The 15887-nt window shown below is 34.6% G+C and overlaps 3 protein-coding genes across 6 annotated transcripts in view; 2 read left to right on the forward strand and 1 right to left on the reverse strand.

Annotated features, from left to right (window-relative positions):
• Positions 1-298, forward strand: part of LOC129752673 (myosin-2 heavy chain-like) — a 14002-nt gene extending 13704 nt beyond the window's left edge. Inside the window, exon 5 of the mRNA XM_055748439.1 lies at positions 12-298. Within this exon, the coding sequence (XP_055604414.1) occupies positions 12-298 (287 nt within the window). The remainder of the gene's footprint in view (positions 1-11) is intronic.
• Positions 299-3599: 3301 nt separating this feature from the next.
• Positions 3600-7192, reverse strand: LOC129757352 (pre-mRNA-splicing factor 38B-like). Of its 4 annotated transcripts, none has more exons than XM_055754554.1 (3): positions 6856-7192; positions 5958-6150; positions 3600-5481 (listed from the first exon to the last, which is right to left on the reverse strand). In XM_055754554.1, the coding sequence occupies exon 3, from the start codon at positions 5434-5436 to the stop codon at positions 4195-4197; it is 1242 nt and encodes a 413-aa protein (XP_055610529.1). In that variant the 5' UTR covers positions 5437-5481; positions 5958-6150; positions 6856-7192; the 3' UTR covers positions 3600-4194. The 4 variants fall into 4 exon arrangements, with proteins under 4 accessions (XP_055610529.1, XP_055610528.1, XP_055610525.1 ...); XM_055754553.1 differs by having other exon boundaries at positions 3600-5465; positions 5963-6150; positions 6856-7191; XM_055754550.1 differs by having other exon boundaries at positions 3600-5465; positions 6856-7191.
• Positions 7193-7434: 242 nt separating this feature from the next.
• Positions 7435-8323, forward strand: LOC129757353 (FAD-linked sulfhydryl oxidase ALR). The gene is made up of 2 exons (XM_055754555.1): positions 7435-8003; positions 8073-8323. The coding sequence occupies exons 1-2, from the start codon at positions 7612-7614 to the stop codon at positions 8233-8235; spliced, it is 555 nt and encodes a 184-aa protein (XP_055610530.1). The 5' UTR covers positions 7435-7611; the 3' UTR covers positions 8236-8323.
• Positions 8324-15887: the final 7564 nt, after the last annotated feature.

Raw genomic sequence — 15887 nt, forward strand, 5'->3', positions numbered from 1 at the left:
CGCTCCTGAAGAACAAAAAGGGCTTATTTTGGGGGAACAAATTCAAGCTGAAGAAGGAGAAGAACCAACGGAAACCTCCACATCAAAGTTCAACTGGTCCGATACCATTCGAACGACTCTGCTGTCCAAAAACAACGAAATGAAGCTGGACAAACTGAAGAAAAAGGTTCTGAAGAAGTATCGTCAGTTTTTGGGAAGCAGCGAAGAAACGTGTGATAAAATCGAACGCAAGTTCAGCAAAAAGATTACCAAGCTAGGCTTGGTAGTGGATAACGATAGGGTTCGACTGATTGAATGAAAAATATAAAAAAATTTATATTAGAAATTGGAAAATTTGTTTTCACTCAATAACATAGAATACAACTGGTCCTAAATGACTGCCTTGAGGGTCCCTTATTTTAGTATTAGTTTTTTGGAGACGAAGTAGTCGAAAAAAATTTATGATTTATTGTAATTGTAATTGGGATTTTTATCATTTGTATCTGATGATTTGTTAACAAATAAACTAAATTAACATCAAGAGTTTTTTTTGGCAAAAGGCGTTTTCGAAGAGCAAAAATCAGCAATGCTAACGGTAATACCTTTCTATATTTTCAAATGCTTCTTCATTATCTCCCAATTTATACTGTGCTGACCCAACGTCAGCTTCAATGCCTGGTAGCAGCACCCGCTTTTCCAAATCAAAAAGAATACACGACACCCGTGAGCCGCCTAGATCCTGCCGGGGAAGGTACCTTCTTCCCGCTGGGAGTCCCACTTCTCGATCCACCCATTGGGACAGATGTCCGAGTACACGTTCTTGAAGTACTTGCACACGCTGTCGCCCTCGCCCTTGATCTTCTCGCAGCGGAAAAAGTCCACGTAGCTCTGGAAGCAGTACTTCGTTTGGTTCTGGTTCGGGAAGCGGGGATCGAAGGGAGCCGGCGTCAGCTGGACGCCAGTTTCCTTTACTTCTACTTTTGGTGGGGGAGCCATTTTCGGATGCGGTTGCTGGTGGGGTGCGGGATAGAAATGATTTCGTTTAGAATGGGTATAAAGAAAATTGGCTACGAGGAGACCTTCTTCGTTTTGTCGGGGAAATGCAGATTGAGTAAGAATGCTTTTAGTTTTTGTAGTAAAGGAAATTTTCCAACAAAAAAGGTCTCCTAGGTTGTGTTACGAAACCACGAGCAATTTTTCCATAACGATGTTTTATTATAAGTAGGTAGGTAATTGGGATGTTTCAGAACAAAATATTTTTATTACAAATAAACTGGACATGAAATTTATGGACGAAAACCAATGAGTTCAAGGTAATTTTAGATGCAGAAAAAATGATAGGAATATTTTTTTACTAAATTTATAGGGAAATTGTTTTGAACTACGAATCATTATGACACACGTTAGTTGTTGGGTATTCATTAAACAGAATGTTTTTACTACGGTCGTGGGAGGGAAACACAAAATGTAGCAACAAACGTTATTTGTTTCAATCGAACGAAATGAGACTCCGCAGTTTCTGATGGATTGGTTCATGAATCTTACAAAAATTACAAATAAATGCGTTAGCTTGGACGATTTCTTTATTCCTCTTGTAACTAATAAATCAACCCATGCATTTTAACGTGCAAATGAGCATTAACAATCTGCTTACAAAAGGAATAGAATAATTGATTTTTCGATTGCAGTACCTATAATTCAATTGTTGGTTTGAAATTTGAACCCTTATCTAAACTATTGTCAATTGGGCACTTTCAGACTTCATTTTTATTTTCTTTTAGCTTCCAAGCAACATTATTTATTTTAGACCCCTAATAAGAAATTAGAAATTGTACGATGTTCCATAATTACTATTTCATGGAATGGTCCCTTAAAGCCCAGGAAAAAAATCCCTCATCAGTTTAGAGTGTCAATTCTATGAAATAACGCTATCTATCTCTCAATCGACCTTGATAATTTTTTTTTAAATTCTTGTCACCCTTACGTGATTTTTCAAATTCGAATGCCAAACCCAGGTAGTTCAATGAGAAACAGCAAGGCCGTTATAAAACACCTGAAAGGGTTAAGCCAAGCACTCATTTAATATAGGTAGATAATCAATTATCGTTGTTGCAGAAAACAAAGCCTTCGGTTGATAAATTTTAAAGCTGATCATTTACAACTTGAGGAATTTGAATTCAGATTTGCTAGAAGTTTTTCTCTAACATCAACATCATTTTTTTATCTATAAAAAGGTTAACTAAAAAAAGCAAATTTCAATCAAATTGAAAATTGATTCCAGAGATTTTAACCTAAGATTTTTTTTTCAAACCCTCAATATATTCGACATATTTGGACAAATTCCCAGTTTAAACATTTTTATGCCACACGCCTTATTATGATCTGAGAAAAAGGTGCGAAAACCAAATCAGTCTGACGTGAAAAGTGTAAATTGATAAAATCCACATGAAGATTTCCTGGATTGGTTTAAAATGTTCCCAAAACGGTGTTGAATAGTTTAAAAATTATCCTCTAATATTATTACTTTCGATATATATTGAAATGAAAAAAAAAAGGTTAAGATGAGTGTGATTATTCTGCAATGTAATGAGAAATTAAAAAAAATCGAATCTTCTTTTGTATGTTGAGTTTTCTAATAATGATTTTGATAGTAAAGTTATTAGTCTTTAATAATGATTTTTTTATTGAGGAATTTAACAGCAAGCTGTTATTCTTCCCAACAATAATAATGAACGATGAAAATGTTCCTAATAATAGTTTAACTCAAACCCACGTGCAAATCAAGGACATAATACTGAAACTTATAAATTTTAACAATATTTACATACACATCTCTAGTGCACATTCCAATGGAAGGAACCGCAAAACAATGGTTAGTATCATTTTGGATGTTATTATTCACGCTCACTCTGTCCGTGTCTATTCTACTTCAAATTATTATTGACAATGTGGTCAAACAAAACAAATCATTTGAAAATATTTTTACATACCTTGGTTTTAAAATTATAATTTTTGTAAATTTCAATTTAAATGAAAACAAAAAAATGCCAATTGCTTAAACATTTCTTTCTCGGCAATGGTAAAACAATCGCTCGACAGTTAATTATTTTATTATGCACTTTCAATCGTACACTAGTATAGTAACGGAATTTACTTTCTGTGCTAAGCGACTAAACAAATCTCAGCGTTGGTAGCCAATTCGGAAATTTTTGTAATCGATATTGCTCCAATTATAAAATTTCGAATTTAGAGATTTACAAAACAAAACAGATGCTTAAAATTTGCTAACTGTCGATAGACCTCGGGGTTGCGCTCCCTCCCTCTCCCTCTAGATCCGACCGGGGAACGAACCCTCGGACCGTTGGCCCTCCCACTTCTCGACCCAAGCATTGGGGCAGAGATCGGCCACGGCATTCTTGAAGTACTTGCACACGGACGCGTTCGAACCCTTGACCTTCTCGCAGCGGTGCCAATCCAGATAGCTCTGGTAGCAGTGCTTGGTTTGGTTCGTGTTCGGAAAGCGCGGATCGAACGGGGTCGCCTTCATTGGGAGAGTGGCCATTTTTTGTGGGTGTGTGTTCGATTTGCTTTTTTTCCCTAGATGGAACGCGCTGCTTTTGGGAGTGTATGTTTATTTCACGTTTGTCGGTTTTTTCCCCGAAGAAGCAGTAGCAAGGGATATGACGGGCATTACAAAAAAATAGATGTTTATTTAGACAATGTGATACACAATTTGTAGTTTTCAGTATAATCTTCTTAAGCGTAGATTTCGGACCCATCGCGAACGAAAGTAAGAAAATGCATTTTGACCAGGAAAAGAACACTGAAGGGAGAGAAACTTACGAGCTGATGAATCACACATTTCACGATCAATACCCTGAAGTGCATCCGTGATATAAGCAGTCATGATTAATTTGAGAACAAAACAAAGTTGAATTGTGGAACAATATTTGACTCCGCTTGACACAAGTAGATATGTCGTTCATCGAAATTATCCTTCAAAGTATTGATCGCTTCTCCTTATAAAAAAAATAGTAAAAATAGAATTGTTTGACATCTTACCTACAAAACAAATTCGTTTGTATTCTGATTAATAATGTTACATCAAGACTTAGTATGCATTATCAATTAATCCAACTTATCACTAGAAATACCATGTAGTTATCAAACTTGCAAGTTACTGTTCCCCAACACTATCATTCTCGCAACACCCATCTACTTCACCAAGGGGCGCGTTTTGGAATCGGCATCGCAGGAAGCGTTCTTATACTTTCGCACTTCTGCCAGATATAGGTTCCATGCATCATTCGGTGTATCTTGGTTCGATTCTTCCACGGGTTTTTGTTTCTTGACGATACCGGTTTTGAGAATTTTTCCTCCTCTCCGACGACCGACAATCGAAACTGGCACCGGTTGTTTAGGTGCTGTTCGCTGTGTTGCTGGCACCACGGATGTGACCGTTTGATATGATGGCACAACGGGCATCGCAGTACTTGGCCCAGCAAAAGCAGTGTCGACTACCATGTGCTGCTGCATTTGTTTGAACATTTCCAAAAAGGAACCATCGTTCGCAAAACCTGTAGCCGAATAAGCAGTTTGAGAAGGCTTCGGTTTAGGATAAAGCTTGCCCTCTGCTGCGAGGTGGGCTTGAAGCTTTTCTTGCATCTTTTTCTGAAACTCGATGCGCTCTTCTTCAGTTTGTATTTCTGGCACAAACTCCTGCTTGGAACTTTTGCCGAAGTTAGATTTAGAAGCGAATGGTACTTCCTTCTTGAAAGAACTGGAAGTCGCTCCAGGATTGCTATTCTCTGCCTTTTCAGAATCGGACGAGTCCGAACAGTTAGCTTTGCTATCGGCTTCTTCTTTCAATTTTGCTATCGTGGCCTTCATATCTGAAAGTTTGCGCAAGTTTTGCAATTCCTGTTCTATTTCTACGGATAGATCTCTTTTAGGTCGTTGTAGTTCATTAGAAGCATTACTTTTGTCGCTTGTCCTTGATTTGGACCTGGATCTAGATTTCGAATTTGACCTTGATCTTGACCTCGATAAGGATTCGTTACGGAACCGCGAGTTAGACCGGCTGCGCTTCTTCCTGCGTCTACGATCGTCACGACTTTTACTGCGACTACGATCACGTCTACTGTAATCCCTGTCACGGCCCCGATCACGATCATAACGGCTGCTGTATCTATCATCTCGGTACCGATCGGAGTGATAACGGTCATCCCATCTATAGTCGTCGTAACGTGAGCGTTCTCGACTTCTATCCCTGTATGAGGAGCGATACCGATCACGGGAACGATCGAGATCCCGATCCCTGGAACGGTCTCGCTCTCTAGAACGATTCCGATCCCGGGAGCGGTCTCGATCATGAGAGCGATCTCTGGAACGAATCCTGTCTCTGGAGCGATCTCGTCCCCTGGAACGATCCTTTTCTCGAACGCGGTCCTCGGACATGACTTCCTTGGAGATTAATTATGCGGAATCTGAAATAATACAGCACTACACATAAGTTGGAGAGCCAGGGAATATCTGCAGTACGAAAATAGTACCTTCACGTTTCGCATTTTGAGCAGAATGTTGTCGTAATGGCAATCAGTGGAAAATTATTTGACTTAATTTATTCTAATTTAAAACTTCGTTTAACATCAAACTAAAACGTTTGCCATGCTTGTTTATAGATTCAATGGGACTTGTCCAAACGAAAATAGGGGTAATATTACTATTTTTGTTGTTCTTCACATTTAATAGAACGTTTAGCAGGGCTAGACTGATTATCAGTATGCTATATCAAATTACTTCTCTCTTATTAGACGGATAAACAAGTTGTAATTCATTCAACTTCCATTGGGAAAACAACATTCTGCTCAAATAATCTAAGGAAAACTTGTGTAGAACAAATGCATTCAAAAACATCTGAAGAATAGTGTAGTAGTAGATAGAAAATATAATAAAATTTGCTAATGAAAACTATGTACATTACTCTGTCGGTTCCAGTAGACTGTCTATCAATCGATGTCTGCTTTCTGGTGATATGGTTGCTTATCCTTAGGGCTGCTGCATCCGATAGTTTCGTTTGTGCGAATACTTCTGACCAGGTTCCGGCAAAAGAAATCAGCTCCAATTCCGACGCGGTCGGATTTTTTTTTTCTTTTTTCTCTGTGATTTGGCCTGAAAAATGTGCACTCAAACGTGAATTTTTCTTCGAATTTCGGTAAAACTTACGCAGTTGATAATTACTTTGGTTTGTTTTTGACATTTTTGTTTGTATTGAAAGTACCTTCTAGTATTGAAAAGGTTATTTTTCTTAGAAAAACTTTCCATGTCTCCCAATACACTCATCGGACTTTATTAGATAGCACTACCGTTGGACAGAATATATTTCTGAACGGATTTGTTTTTGAGGGTCCTGAAAACGAATCGCCTTATCCCGATTTTTCAAGCGTCTTATCTGACAGAACCATTTTCCCCTTTGCAACAACTGCTTACATAACAAGGAAATGGAGTTGTTTTTTATGAGTCCGGCTGAACAGTCGGAAATGAGATGAAAAAATGTTCTTTATCGGTGATTCCTAATTAACCAAACTGGGAACGCAACCGGAATTACTTTTTATTGGTATATAAACCAAGTTAAGAACTTTTTGAAATTATATAATTTTGACACTAGTTATGCTCCAACTTCCCGACCTAAGTTGGCTAGTGCGAAAATTTTTCTTCCCACAATGGGGTAGAAAAATTATGACGCCCCTTCTTCCAAAAAACCCAGTTTTTCGATAGGCCCCCATTTCAGGTTCAGAAAAAATGCATTTTCTTACGACGCAATGGAATATAGAGATCATTTTGCATCCAAATGAAGTTGCGAAAAGTCAAAATTACCTGATTTTTCCTCGAGTTGAAAGGATTGAATAATTTCTTCTAAAAATACTCTTCACACTTCTGGCACACGACGGACCGAGATCTGATGAGAAATTCAAAATGTCTGTTCAATCAACTCTAGTCGAAACGGGTCGAAACAAGTAGAAATGGATTGACAGTTGATCACCTGTCTCTTTCCAATTGACTTCGACCGATTTCTACCAAGTCGAAACTAATCCTGCTGCCGAGCTGGATTGGTTTCGACTAGTTTCAACTCGCTCCATTGAACAACGACCTGACTTGTTTCGACCAAAACATTGGCTCGTTGAACATCTATCAGTTGACAGAAACCAGTTGAAACCGATTTTTACTAACGATTGAACGAAGCTAAAAATGGCTACCCTTGCAGGACTGCTGCGATTTGAAAAAAAAGTTTGCGCTGACAGCAGTTTGACATTTCGCTTTTCAAGCTGTTTTCGTTAAGTCGGTAATGCAGAGCTTCGTCAAGTATTATTTCAGGACCCGGAGCCGCCTCTGCTTTAAATTTGATTAAAATCTTTTGTCCTGAAATGTTTCACAACACCTGATAAAATTACATCACAACATCTTGTGCTTGAACTGTCGAACTGACACGGCACTACAAAATTTAGATAAATACTAGAACTTTCGTGTTAAAATCCTAGACAAAACAAAAAACAAACAAAACTAGAACTTTCGTCTGTAGGAAAAGATAACCGAATCGGTTATCGAAATTTGTTCAAATTATAAACGTGAACAATGCCGGTTACCAACATTCCCACGGAGGGTTCAACTGGCACGGCCGGAAGGGAACCGGCACCTTGTCGGACATGTGTGGATTTCAAATCATGGTCCAAGCAACAACGGAAAACATTGACAACCACTACCGGCGTAAGTACTTCCGGTTCGGACAGGGAAGTCACCAAATCGGACAAATCAGAAAGCAGTAACAGCAATTCATCCCACCCACCAAAACACTGCCCGCTGGACAAAGATAAGCTGGGTCGTTATACCTGGAGTATTTTGCACACCACTGCCGCGTACTATCCGGATGAACCGAGCAATGAGGACCAATGCAACGTTCGGAGTTTTTTCACCTCCTTCGCCCAGCTATACCCGTGCGAGTATTGCGCCAAGGATTTCCAGGATGAGTAATGAATCAAGCGAATAATTTTAAAAAATCTGAGATTTTTCAAACAAAAATGTTCCTACCATTCTAGGATAAAGAAGTTCCCCCCGGAAACGAAATCCCAGCACGCGTTAGCTCAGTGGCTGTGCCGGATGCACAATCGAGTCAACGCAAAATTGGGGAAGCCACAGTTCGACTGTGCCAAGGTAGACGAACGCTGGAGGGATGGACCACCCGATGGATCCTGTGATTAGTAGTATTAACGTTGCAAAATAAGATTTGTTGTCATTGAGCGTTGCAATTTGAAAATAACACGTTTATTTGAAATATATTTTAATTTAAAAGAATTGAATGAAACGAAAAAAGTCAAATTGTTGTAGATTTATTAATATTTAAAACAGATGACGTAAATTATAATATTCTTTTCTGTTTGAAGAAAAACTTTTAAGTTTTCTAAAAACATTCAATCAGGTGGTAATATATTAAGCAAAAATTTTCATTTAATGATAACCTAGTGTAGGTTCTATGAGGCTTAACGATACCTCGTTTAACCATCGTTCTACACGTTTTGAGAGCACTATGATGCCACTTACTGGTTTCGTGTAGGTACATCTGAAATTTGGTATTGTTAGACTCGCAAACATATTTTAAACCATAATTTTTTAGAACAGTGCAAAAGAATCAAATAATACAGAATTAGTGAATATTCAAAACAGCTCTTTATTGAACAAATTACATTGCCATCTTCAGATGATTCATTTTCTAAGAGCTTCGATTTTTCCATGAGGATGCAACGTTATACGATTACTCTATAAAACGTGTGACCAACATATTTTTGCCAAGTGTTAGTGAATCTCGGTTTTAAGCTTTTTTGATCAGATTAAAGTTTTTGTTTTGCCTTGATAGCATTGGAGATGAAAGCTTAAATCTGATCAAAAAAGTTTAAATTTGAGACATGTTCTGCACACGGCTTGTATAAGGTTGCATCCTGCTGGATTTAAGCAGGGCATGCAACGTTATACAAGCCGTGTGACAAACATCTTCCAGATATAAGCTGTTTTTGGTCAGCTTTAAGCTTGTTCGAGCAGATTTAAGCATTTCAGATGATTTTAAGCTTTCATTTCCAATGCTATCAAGGCAAAAAAAAAAGTTTACATCTGATCGAAAATAGCTTTAAAACAGGGACATGCAACGTCATTCAAGCCGTGTGACGAACATCTTTCCGATTTATGCTTTTTTGGTCAGATTTAAGCTGTTTTGATCAGATTTAAGCTTTTCAATTGTCTTTAAGCTTTCATCTCCAATGCTGTTAAAAAAAAAGCTTGAATCTGATAAAAAAAAGCATAAAAACGAGTTTTACTAACACCCAGCAAATAGATGTTGTTCCAGGTTCCGGCCACATCCTGGCAATGTTATACAAACCGTATGGAGCACATCTCTCAGATTTCCCTTCATACTTCCCCTTTTTTGACAGATTTAAGCTTTTTTCTTCAGATTTGAGCTTTCATCTCTAATGCTGTCAAGGCTTAAATCTGAGGAAAAAAAGCTTAAAAACGAAATTCACCAACACTTTGTTAAAAGATGTTGGTCACACGATACATAGACAAATCCTGTATCGTTGCCGGGACCTGGTTTTAGTACGATGATGTGATTTTACTCAAAGCTTGAATGCAAAGCTGCAATCCGCGAAGACAGGTCAATGTTTGACGTTTTGTAGTTAGGACAAATGTATGGCCGTTTTCAAAAGCTTTCTAAAAGCTCCCTAACTAATCTAAACATGGTGTCGCTAGTGTTTGCTCAATAACTCCCATGGTTGAGAAGAAAGCTGTAAAGCACCATAAACATAAAGTTAGCGTCGCCAACGATTTGTTTTGGAGAGCAACAACCCGACTATCTTGATACTTGGTATACTTGGAGATCTTTGCCACAACGCTCCTAAAAGGTTGAATCCTCCTCTTACAATTTGGTATAATCTCTCTATAAAAGGCTCTTTGACATATTTCAGTAGCAATATGTCAATGTGTTTCAATAGCAAAGTTACATGTTGTGGAGTTGCCAGTTGGTTTTGTCAAAAATCCGGACTCAATGAAAAAAATCTAGATTTTTCAGGACACCGCTAAATTGATCGAAATAACATGTAAATTAAACATCGCCAAGGAATTCAATGCCAACCGCCAAGCAACCAGAATTCCCTTAAAAAGGTTCCATAGAAGCTTAATCAGCTCTCGTTTGTGTCTGAAGAGAATGCTAATCAGCCCAAAATTTAAGTTCTTAAAGCTACTTTCAAGTTCGTTTAGGTGGCTGTAGAGAACGCTATTCAGCTTCTAAGAGAATGTCAAGAAACTTCTACGCGCCGAAAAAAAAACCGATTGACAGATTGCTCTGACATTCAGATGTCAGATAGCTATAGGTTGCCGGTCTATCATGGTCTATCGCATTGATTTTAATTATATTGTTTTGATTACAAAAGCTGCTTACGCCTAGAGAATTGAACCGCTGCTCTCTAGGTTGCAATGAAACTCACCAGCATCTCGACCAATCCAGCAATAGTTAATTGCCACTGTAATGATTAGTATTTAAACTTAATGTCATTTGAGATGATTGAGTGGGTTGGTCAATAGATTGTACCTTATTTCGTTCAAAGGACTTTCAGTACACAATATGAATCATAACAAAAATTCGCATCATCAAAAATTTATTCGAATATCTTAACATTATAAGAAAATTCGAAAAAATCTTGAATTCCATTTGTAAATATCAGTACAGATATAAACAAAACAAATACCATGACAAGAAATTGACAGACATTTTTGACATGTCGCTTAGAATTCCCATAGAGGTTCTTTAAAACACCTTTAAGTATCTTAATGGTACGCTTTAGAATGTTACGCCAACGTTATCGACCTTCTTGAAAATCATTTTTGACATGTCGCTTAGAATTCCCATATAGGTTCTTTAAAACATCTTCAAGTAGCTTAACGGTGCGTTTTGGAATGCTACGCGAACGTTGTCGACCTTCTTGAAAGAAGTTCCATTTAAAGCGCTTAGAAGTTCCGTTATCGATAGTTTATCCTTTCAAAGGGCGATGGAAGTTCCTGAGTAACTTTTACGCGACAAGAGTCACCTGAAGTTCCCGTAAAACATTTTTTTCAGCCAAATGTGAACTTCGGAGTTCCATCTTTAAGTGAAAACGCGACTTTTGGTTGCTTGGGGGTGCATCGTCAGAAGGATTCGTCTGCGCGAAGGAATACGATCCTATCGGGCCAGTAAGCAACCAAACCGGACATTGGAGAAGAATGAAGAAGCAACAAGGTTCTAACGAAGTATGACGGATGCATCCTCATGGATGCCGAAACGTAAGTGAAGATGGATTTTGGGCGGCTTCCTGGCCAAAAATTTTACAAAGCCACTGGTCAAGAAAGTGTTTGATCTGGCAAGGTATTTGCAGCTGCGGACGAAAACCCCAGTTTTTATGAAAAACAAGACCATGGACTCCGAAATGTACAAGGCAGAGTGCCTGAAAAAGGTTTTTTTTTCCAAACATTAGATCTCACAAAGGACCAGTAAAGTCTTCGCCAGATTTGGCAAGCTGCCACTACAGTAAAGAGGTACTACAGTGGTATCGGGACAACGGGTGGATTTTGTCGAAAAGGACATCAACCCACCCAACTGCCGTCAATTCCACTCTATGGAAAAATTTTTGGGCAATTGTCAATCAGAAGATGAAAAAGAATGGTAGGACGACTCGGGATACAACAGAGATGAAGAGATTGTGGAACAAAATGGCCGCTAAAGTCAGCGAATTGGGTGTCCAAACTATGATGAGTGGTACTCGACGAAAAGTTCGAAATTTCATCAAAACAACATCGGAATATTTTTTTTTTATTATTTTTCCTTTAAAGTGCAATAAAAACCCTACATTTTGAGAACAAAACATTTTTATTTCATTTACAAAGCTCCGAGATATACCCCTTTTAATGCGTCCAGATTTTAGATGATCCATGCATTATTAGTCAAATTGCTCACAATTATTAGTCACATAGAAGTCCATGGCAACACCCGAATATCTACATGGAAATCATCAATATTCTGGCAAACATTCAGGGGCATTCATTCCATAGTATACATTCAAGGGGCATTTGTGTTAAGCTACACAGCATAAATTATTTCCTGTAAAATTACGCAAATGTCCTGTAATAAAAAGAGCAGGACATTTACCGTAATTTTACAGGTCGAAAACATGATTACGTGACAATTAATTTTTAGTGTATAACTTTTTTACAGGACATTTGATGTAATAATAAATGAATCTTCATTAACTTTCAAGGAAAACAATTTAGAATTACAGGTTTTGTTAATTAAAGGTGATTTATTTTAAAAGTTGCAGTTTTCAGTGACACGTAATAGTCAAAATGCGCCCCGGAGAGGCGCAAGATGTGGGTTCAAGTCCTACCGGGAGACAAGGCGAATTTTTTCGCATGTTTTTCAACATTAATTTTCATCTTGTCTAGTCCCTGAAATTTCGACTTACAGTTGGATTCATTTCCCTACAAAAAAGTTTCGCTAACTGAAAGTTTGAGTCAAGACCAATCTGTGGGTCACAGTTTAAAAATAAGTTTTAAATTTTAACATTTTGCTACTTGCAGGCCTACAGATGAAGCCTACTTACAGGCGCTCTATCAGGGCTGTAGACTGTTGATCTTTTGATGTTAAAAAAAAATTGTAAAGCTCGTGATTGTAAAAATCTATCACGCCAAGAGAGCCCCTCAAGTGCTTGGGACCCTAATGGAACAACAGGTGGCAGTAATAAACACCGTCTAGGATCTTTTATTTGTTGTTCGCGGTAAAAGCATTGCATTGATAGCAATTCTACCTGAGGCCATTCCCGGCTCGGTTTTGTTCGCTCAATAAACGCAAATTCCATTACGCGCGCGAATCCCAAAGAGGTGTCGTAGATTCAATGCATCTGGAAAGTGGGCTGAATGATTTGATTGATGTCGCCCGATTATGCCGCCACATGGCGCAAACCCCCAAAGCGTCGCCGCCTAAATTTCGTGGAACAAAGCAGATGATGCCAGCTATTTATACACAGAAGGATTTTTGGCTGGTACTCTCGCACATGCCACTACTAAGTTAGTATGAAACCAATTCGATGTACTCTCCACCAGGCAAACAAACCATCAGACAGGAATGTTGACGTTTTTTCGAAGACATTTGCAAACTTTCGAGATTGAGTAACACAGCTTCTTTGTGACACTAAATGGAGCTCAATTATTATGGCTTGTGGTAGCCGGGGTGTTTTCGATTACGGGTTCGTCGTTTTGTTCAAGTCTTCTGAGGCACCATGTGAATTTTCAGACACGGGAGAGGGGGTGTGAAGAATGTTGACACTTCACTTTAATATTTAGAATCACACAGGTTTTTTTTTTCTAATAAATAAAATAGAAAAATTGTCAAAATTGCAATTACCTATTTAAAATCTTAAATTCATTGAATGGACAAGTTAATTTTATAAGCTAGCTAATTTTATAAGTACCACTGAAAATTGAATTGAACCAATCAAATTGAAAAAAAAAAATGATACAACAGAAAATGCAAATTAAAAATGACAGAATGGAAATCAAAAATTGAATTCGACAACATCGTAAAATTTACAAAAATGTCATAATTATCAAAATTAACAAAATTGTCAAAACTGTCAAAATTGTCAAAATTGTCAAAATTGTCAAAATTGTCAAAATTGTCAAAATTGTCAAAATTGTCAAAATTGTCAAAATTGTCAAAATTGTCAAAATTGTCAAAATTGTCAAAATTGTCAAAATTGTCAAAATTGTCAAAATTGTCAAAATTGTCAAAATTGTCAAAATTGTCAAAATTGTCAAAATTGTCAAAATTGTCAAAATTGTCAAAATTGTCAAAATTGTCAAAATTGTCAAAATTGTCAAAATTGTCAAAATTGTCAAAATTGTCAAAATTGTCAAAATTGTCAAAATTGTCAAAATTGTCAAATTGTTAAAATTGTCAAAATTGTCAAAATTGTCAAAATTGTCAAAATTGCCAAAATTGTCAAAATTGTCAAAATTGTCAAAATTGTCAAAATTGTCGAAATTGCCAAAATTGTCAAAATTGTCAAAATTGTCACAATTGTCAAAATTGTCAAAATTGTCAAAATTGTCAAAATTGTCAAAATTGTCAAAATTGTCAAAATTGTCAAAATTTACAAAATTTACAAAATTTACAAAATTTACAAAATTTACAAAATTTACAAAATTTACAAAATTTACAAAATTTACAAAATTTACAAAATTTACAAAATTTACAAAATTTACAAAATTTACAAAATTTACAAAATTTACAAAATTTACAAAATTTACAAAATTTACAAAATTTACAAAATTTACAAAATTTACAAAATTTACAAAATTTACAAAATTTACAAAATTTACAAAATTTACAAAATTTACAAAATTTACAAAATTTACAAAATTTACAAAATTTACAAAATTTACAAAATTTACAAAATTTACAAAATTTACAAAATTTACAAAATTTACAAAATTTACAAAATTTACAAAATTTACAAAATTTACAAAATTTACAAAATTTACAAAATTTACAAAATTTACAAAATTTACAAAATTTACAAAATTTACAAAATTTACAAAATTTACAAAATTTACAAAATTTACAAAATTTACAAAATTTACAAAATTTACAAAATTTACAAAATTTACAAAATTTACAAAATTTACAAAATTTACAAAATTTACAAAATTTACAAAATTTACAAAATTTACAAAATTTACAAAATTTACAAAATTTACAAAATTTACAAAATTTACAAAATTTACAAAATTTACAAAATTTACAAAATTTACAAAATTTACAAAATTTACAAAATTTACAAAATTTACAAAATTTACAAAATTTACAAAATTTACAAAATTTACAAAATTTACAAAATTTACAAAATTTACAAAATTTACAAAATTTACAAAATTTACAAAATTTACAAAATTTACAAAATTTACAAAATTTACAAAATTTACAAAATTTACAAAATTTACAAAATTTACAAAATTTACAAAATTTACAAAATTTACAAAATTTACAAAATTTACAAAATTTACAAAATTTACAAAATTTACAAAATTTACAAAATTTACAAAATTTACAAAATTTACAAAATTTACAAAATTTACAAAATTTACAAAATTTGCAAATTTGCAAAATTTACAAAATTTACAAAATTTACAAAATTTACAAAATTTACAAAATTTACAAAATTTACAAAATTTACAAAATTTACAAAATTTACAAAATTTACAAAATTTACAAAATTTACAAAATTTACAAAATTTACAAAATTTACAAAATTTACAAAATTTACAAAATTTACAAAATTTACAAAATATACAAAACTTACAAAATTTACAAAATTTACAAAATTTACAAAATTTACAAAATTTACAAAATTTACAAAATTTACAAAATTTACAAAATTTACAAAATTTACAAAATTTACAAAATTTACAAAATTTACAAAATTTACAAAATTTACAAAATTTACAAAATTTACAAAATTTACAAAATTTACAAAATTTACAAAATTTACAAAATTTACAAAATTTACAAAATTTACAAAATTTACAAATTTACAAAATTTACAAAATTTACAAAATTTACAAAATTTACAAAATTTACAAAATTTACAAAATTTACAAAATTTACAAAATTTACAAAATTTACAAAATTTACAAAATTTACAAAATTTACATAATTTAAAAATTTACAAAATTTACAAAATTTACAAAATTTACAAATTTTACAAAATTTACAAAATTTACAAAATTTACAAAATTTACAAAATTTACAAAATTTACAAAATTTATAAAATTTACAAAAT

Source organism: Uranotaenia lowii, chromosome 3 (assembly GCF_029784155.1).
Source record: "Uranotaenia lowii strain MFRU-FL chromosome 3, ASM2978415v1, whole genome shotgun sequence".
Lineage (NCBI taxonomy): Eukaryota > Metazoa > Arthropoda > Insecta > Diptera > Culicidae > Uranotaenia > Uranotaenia lowii.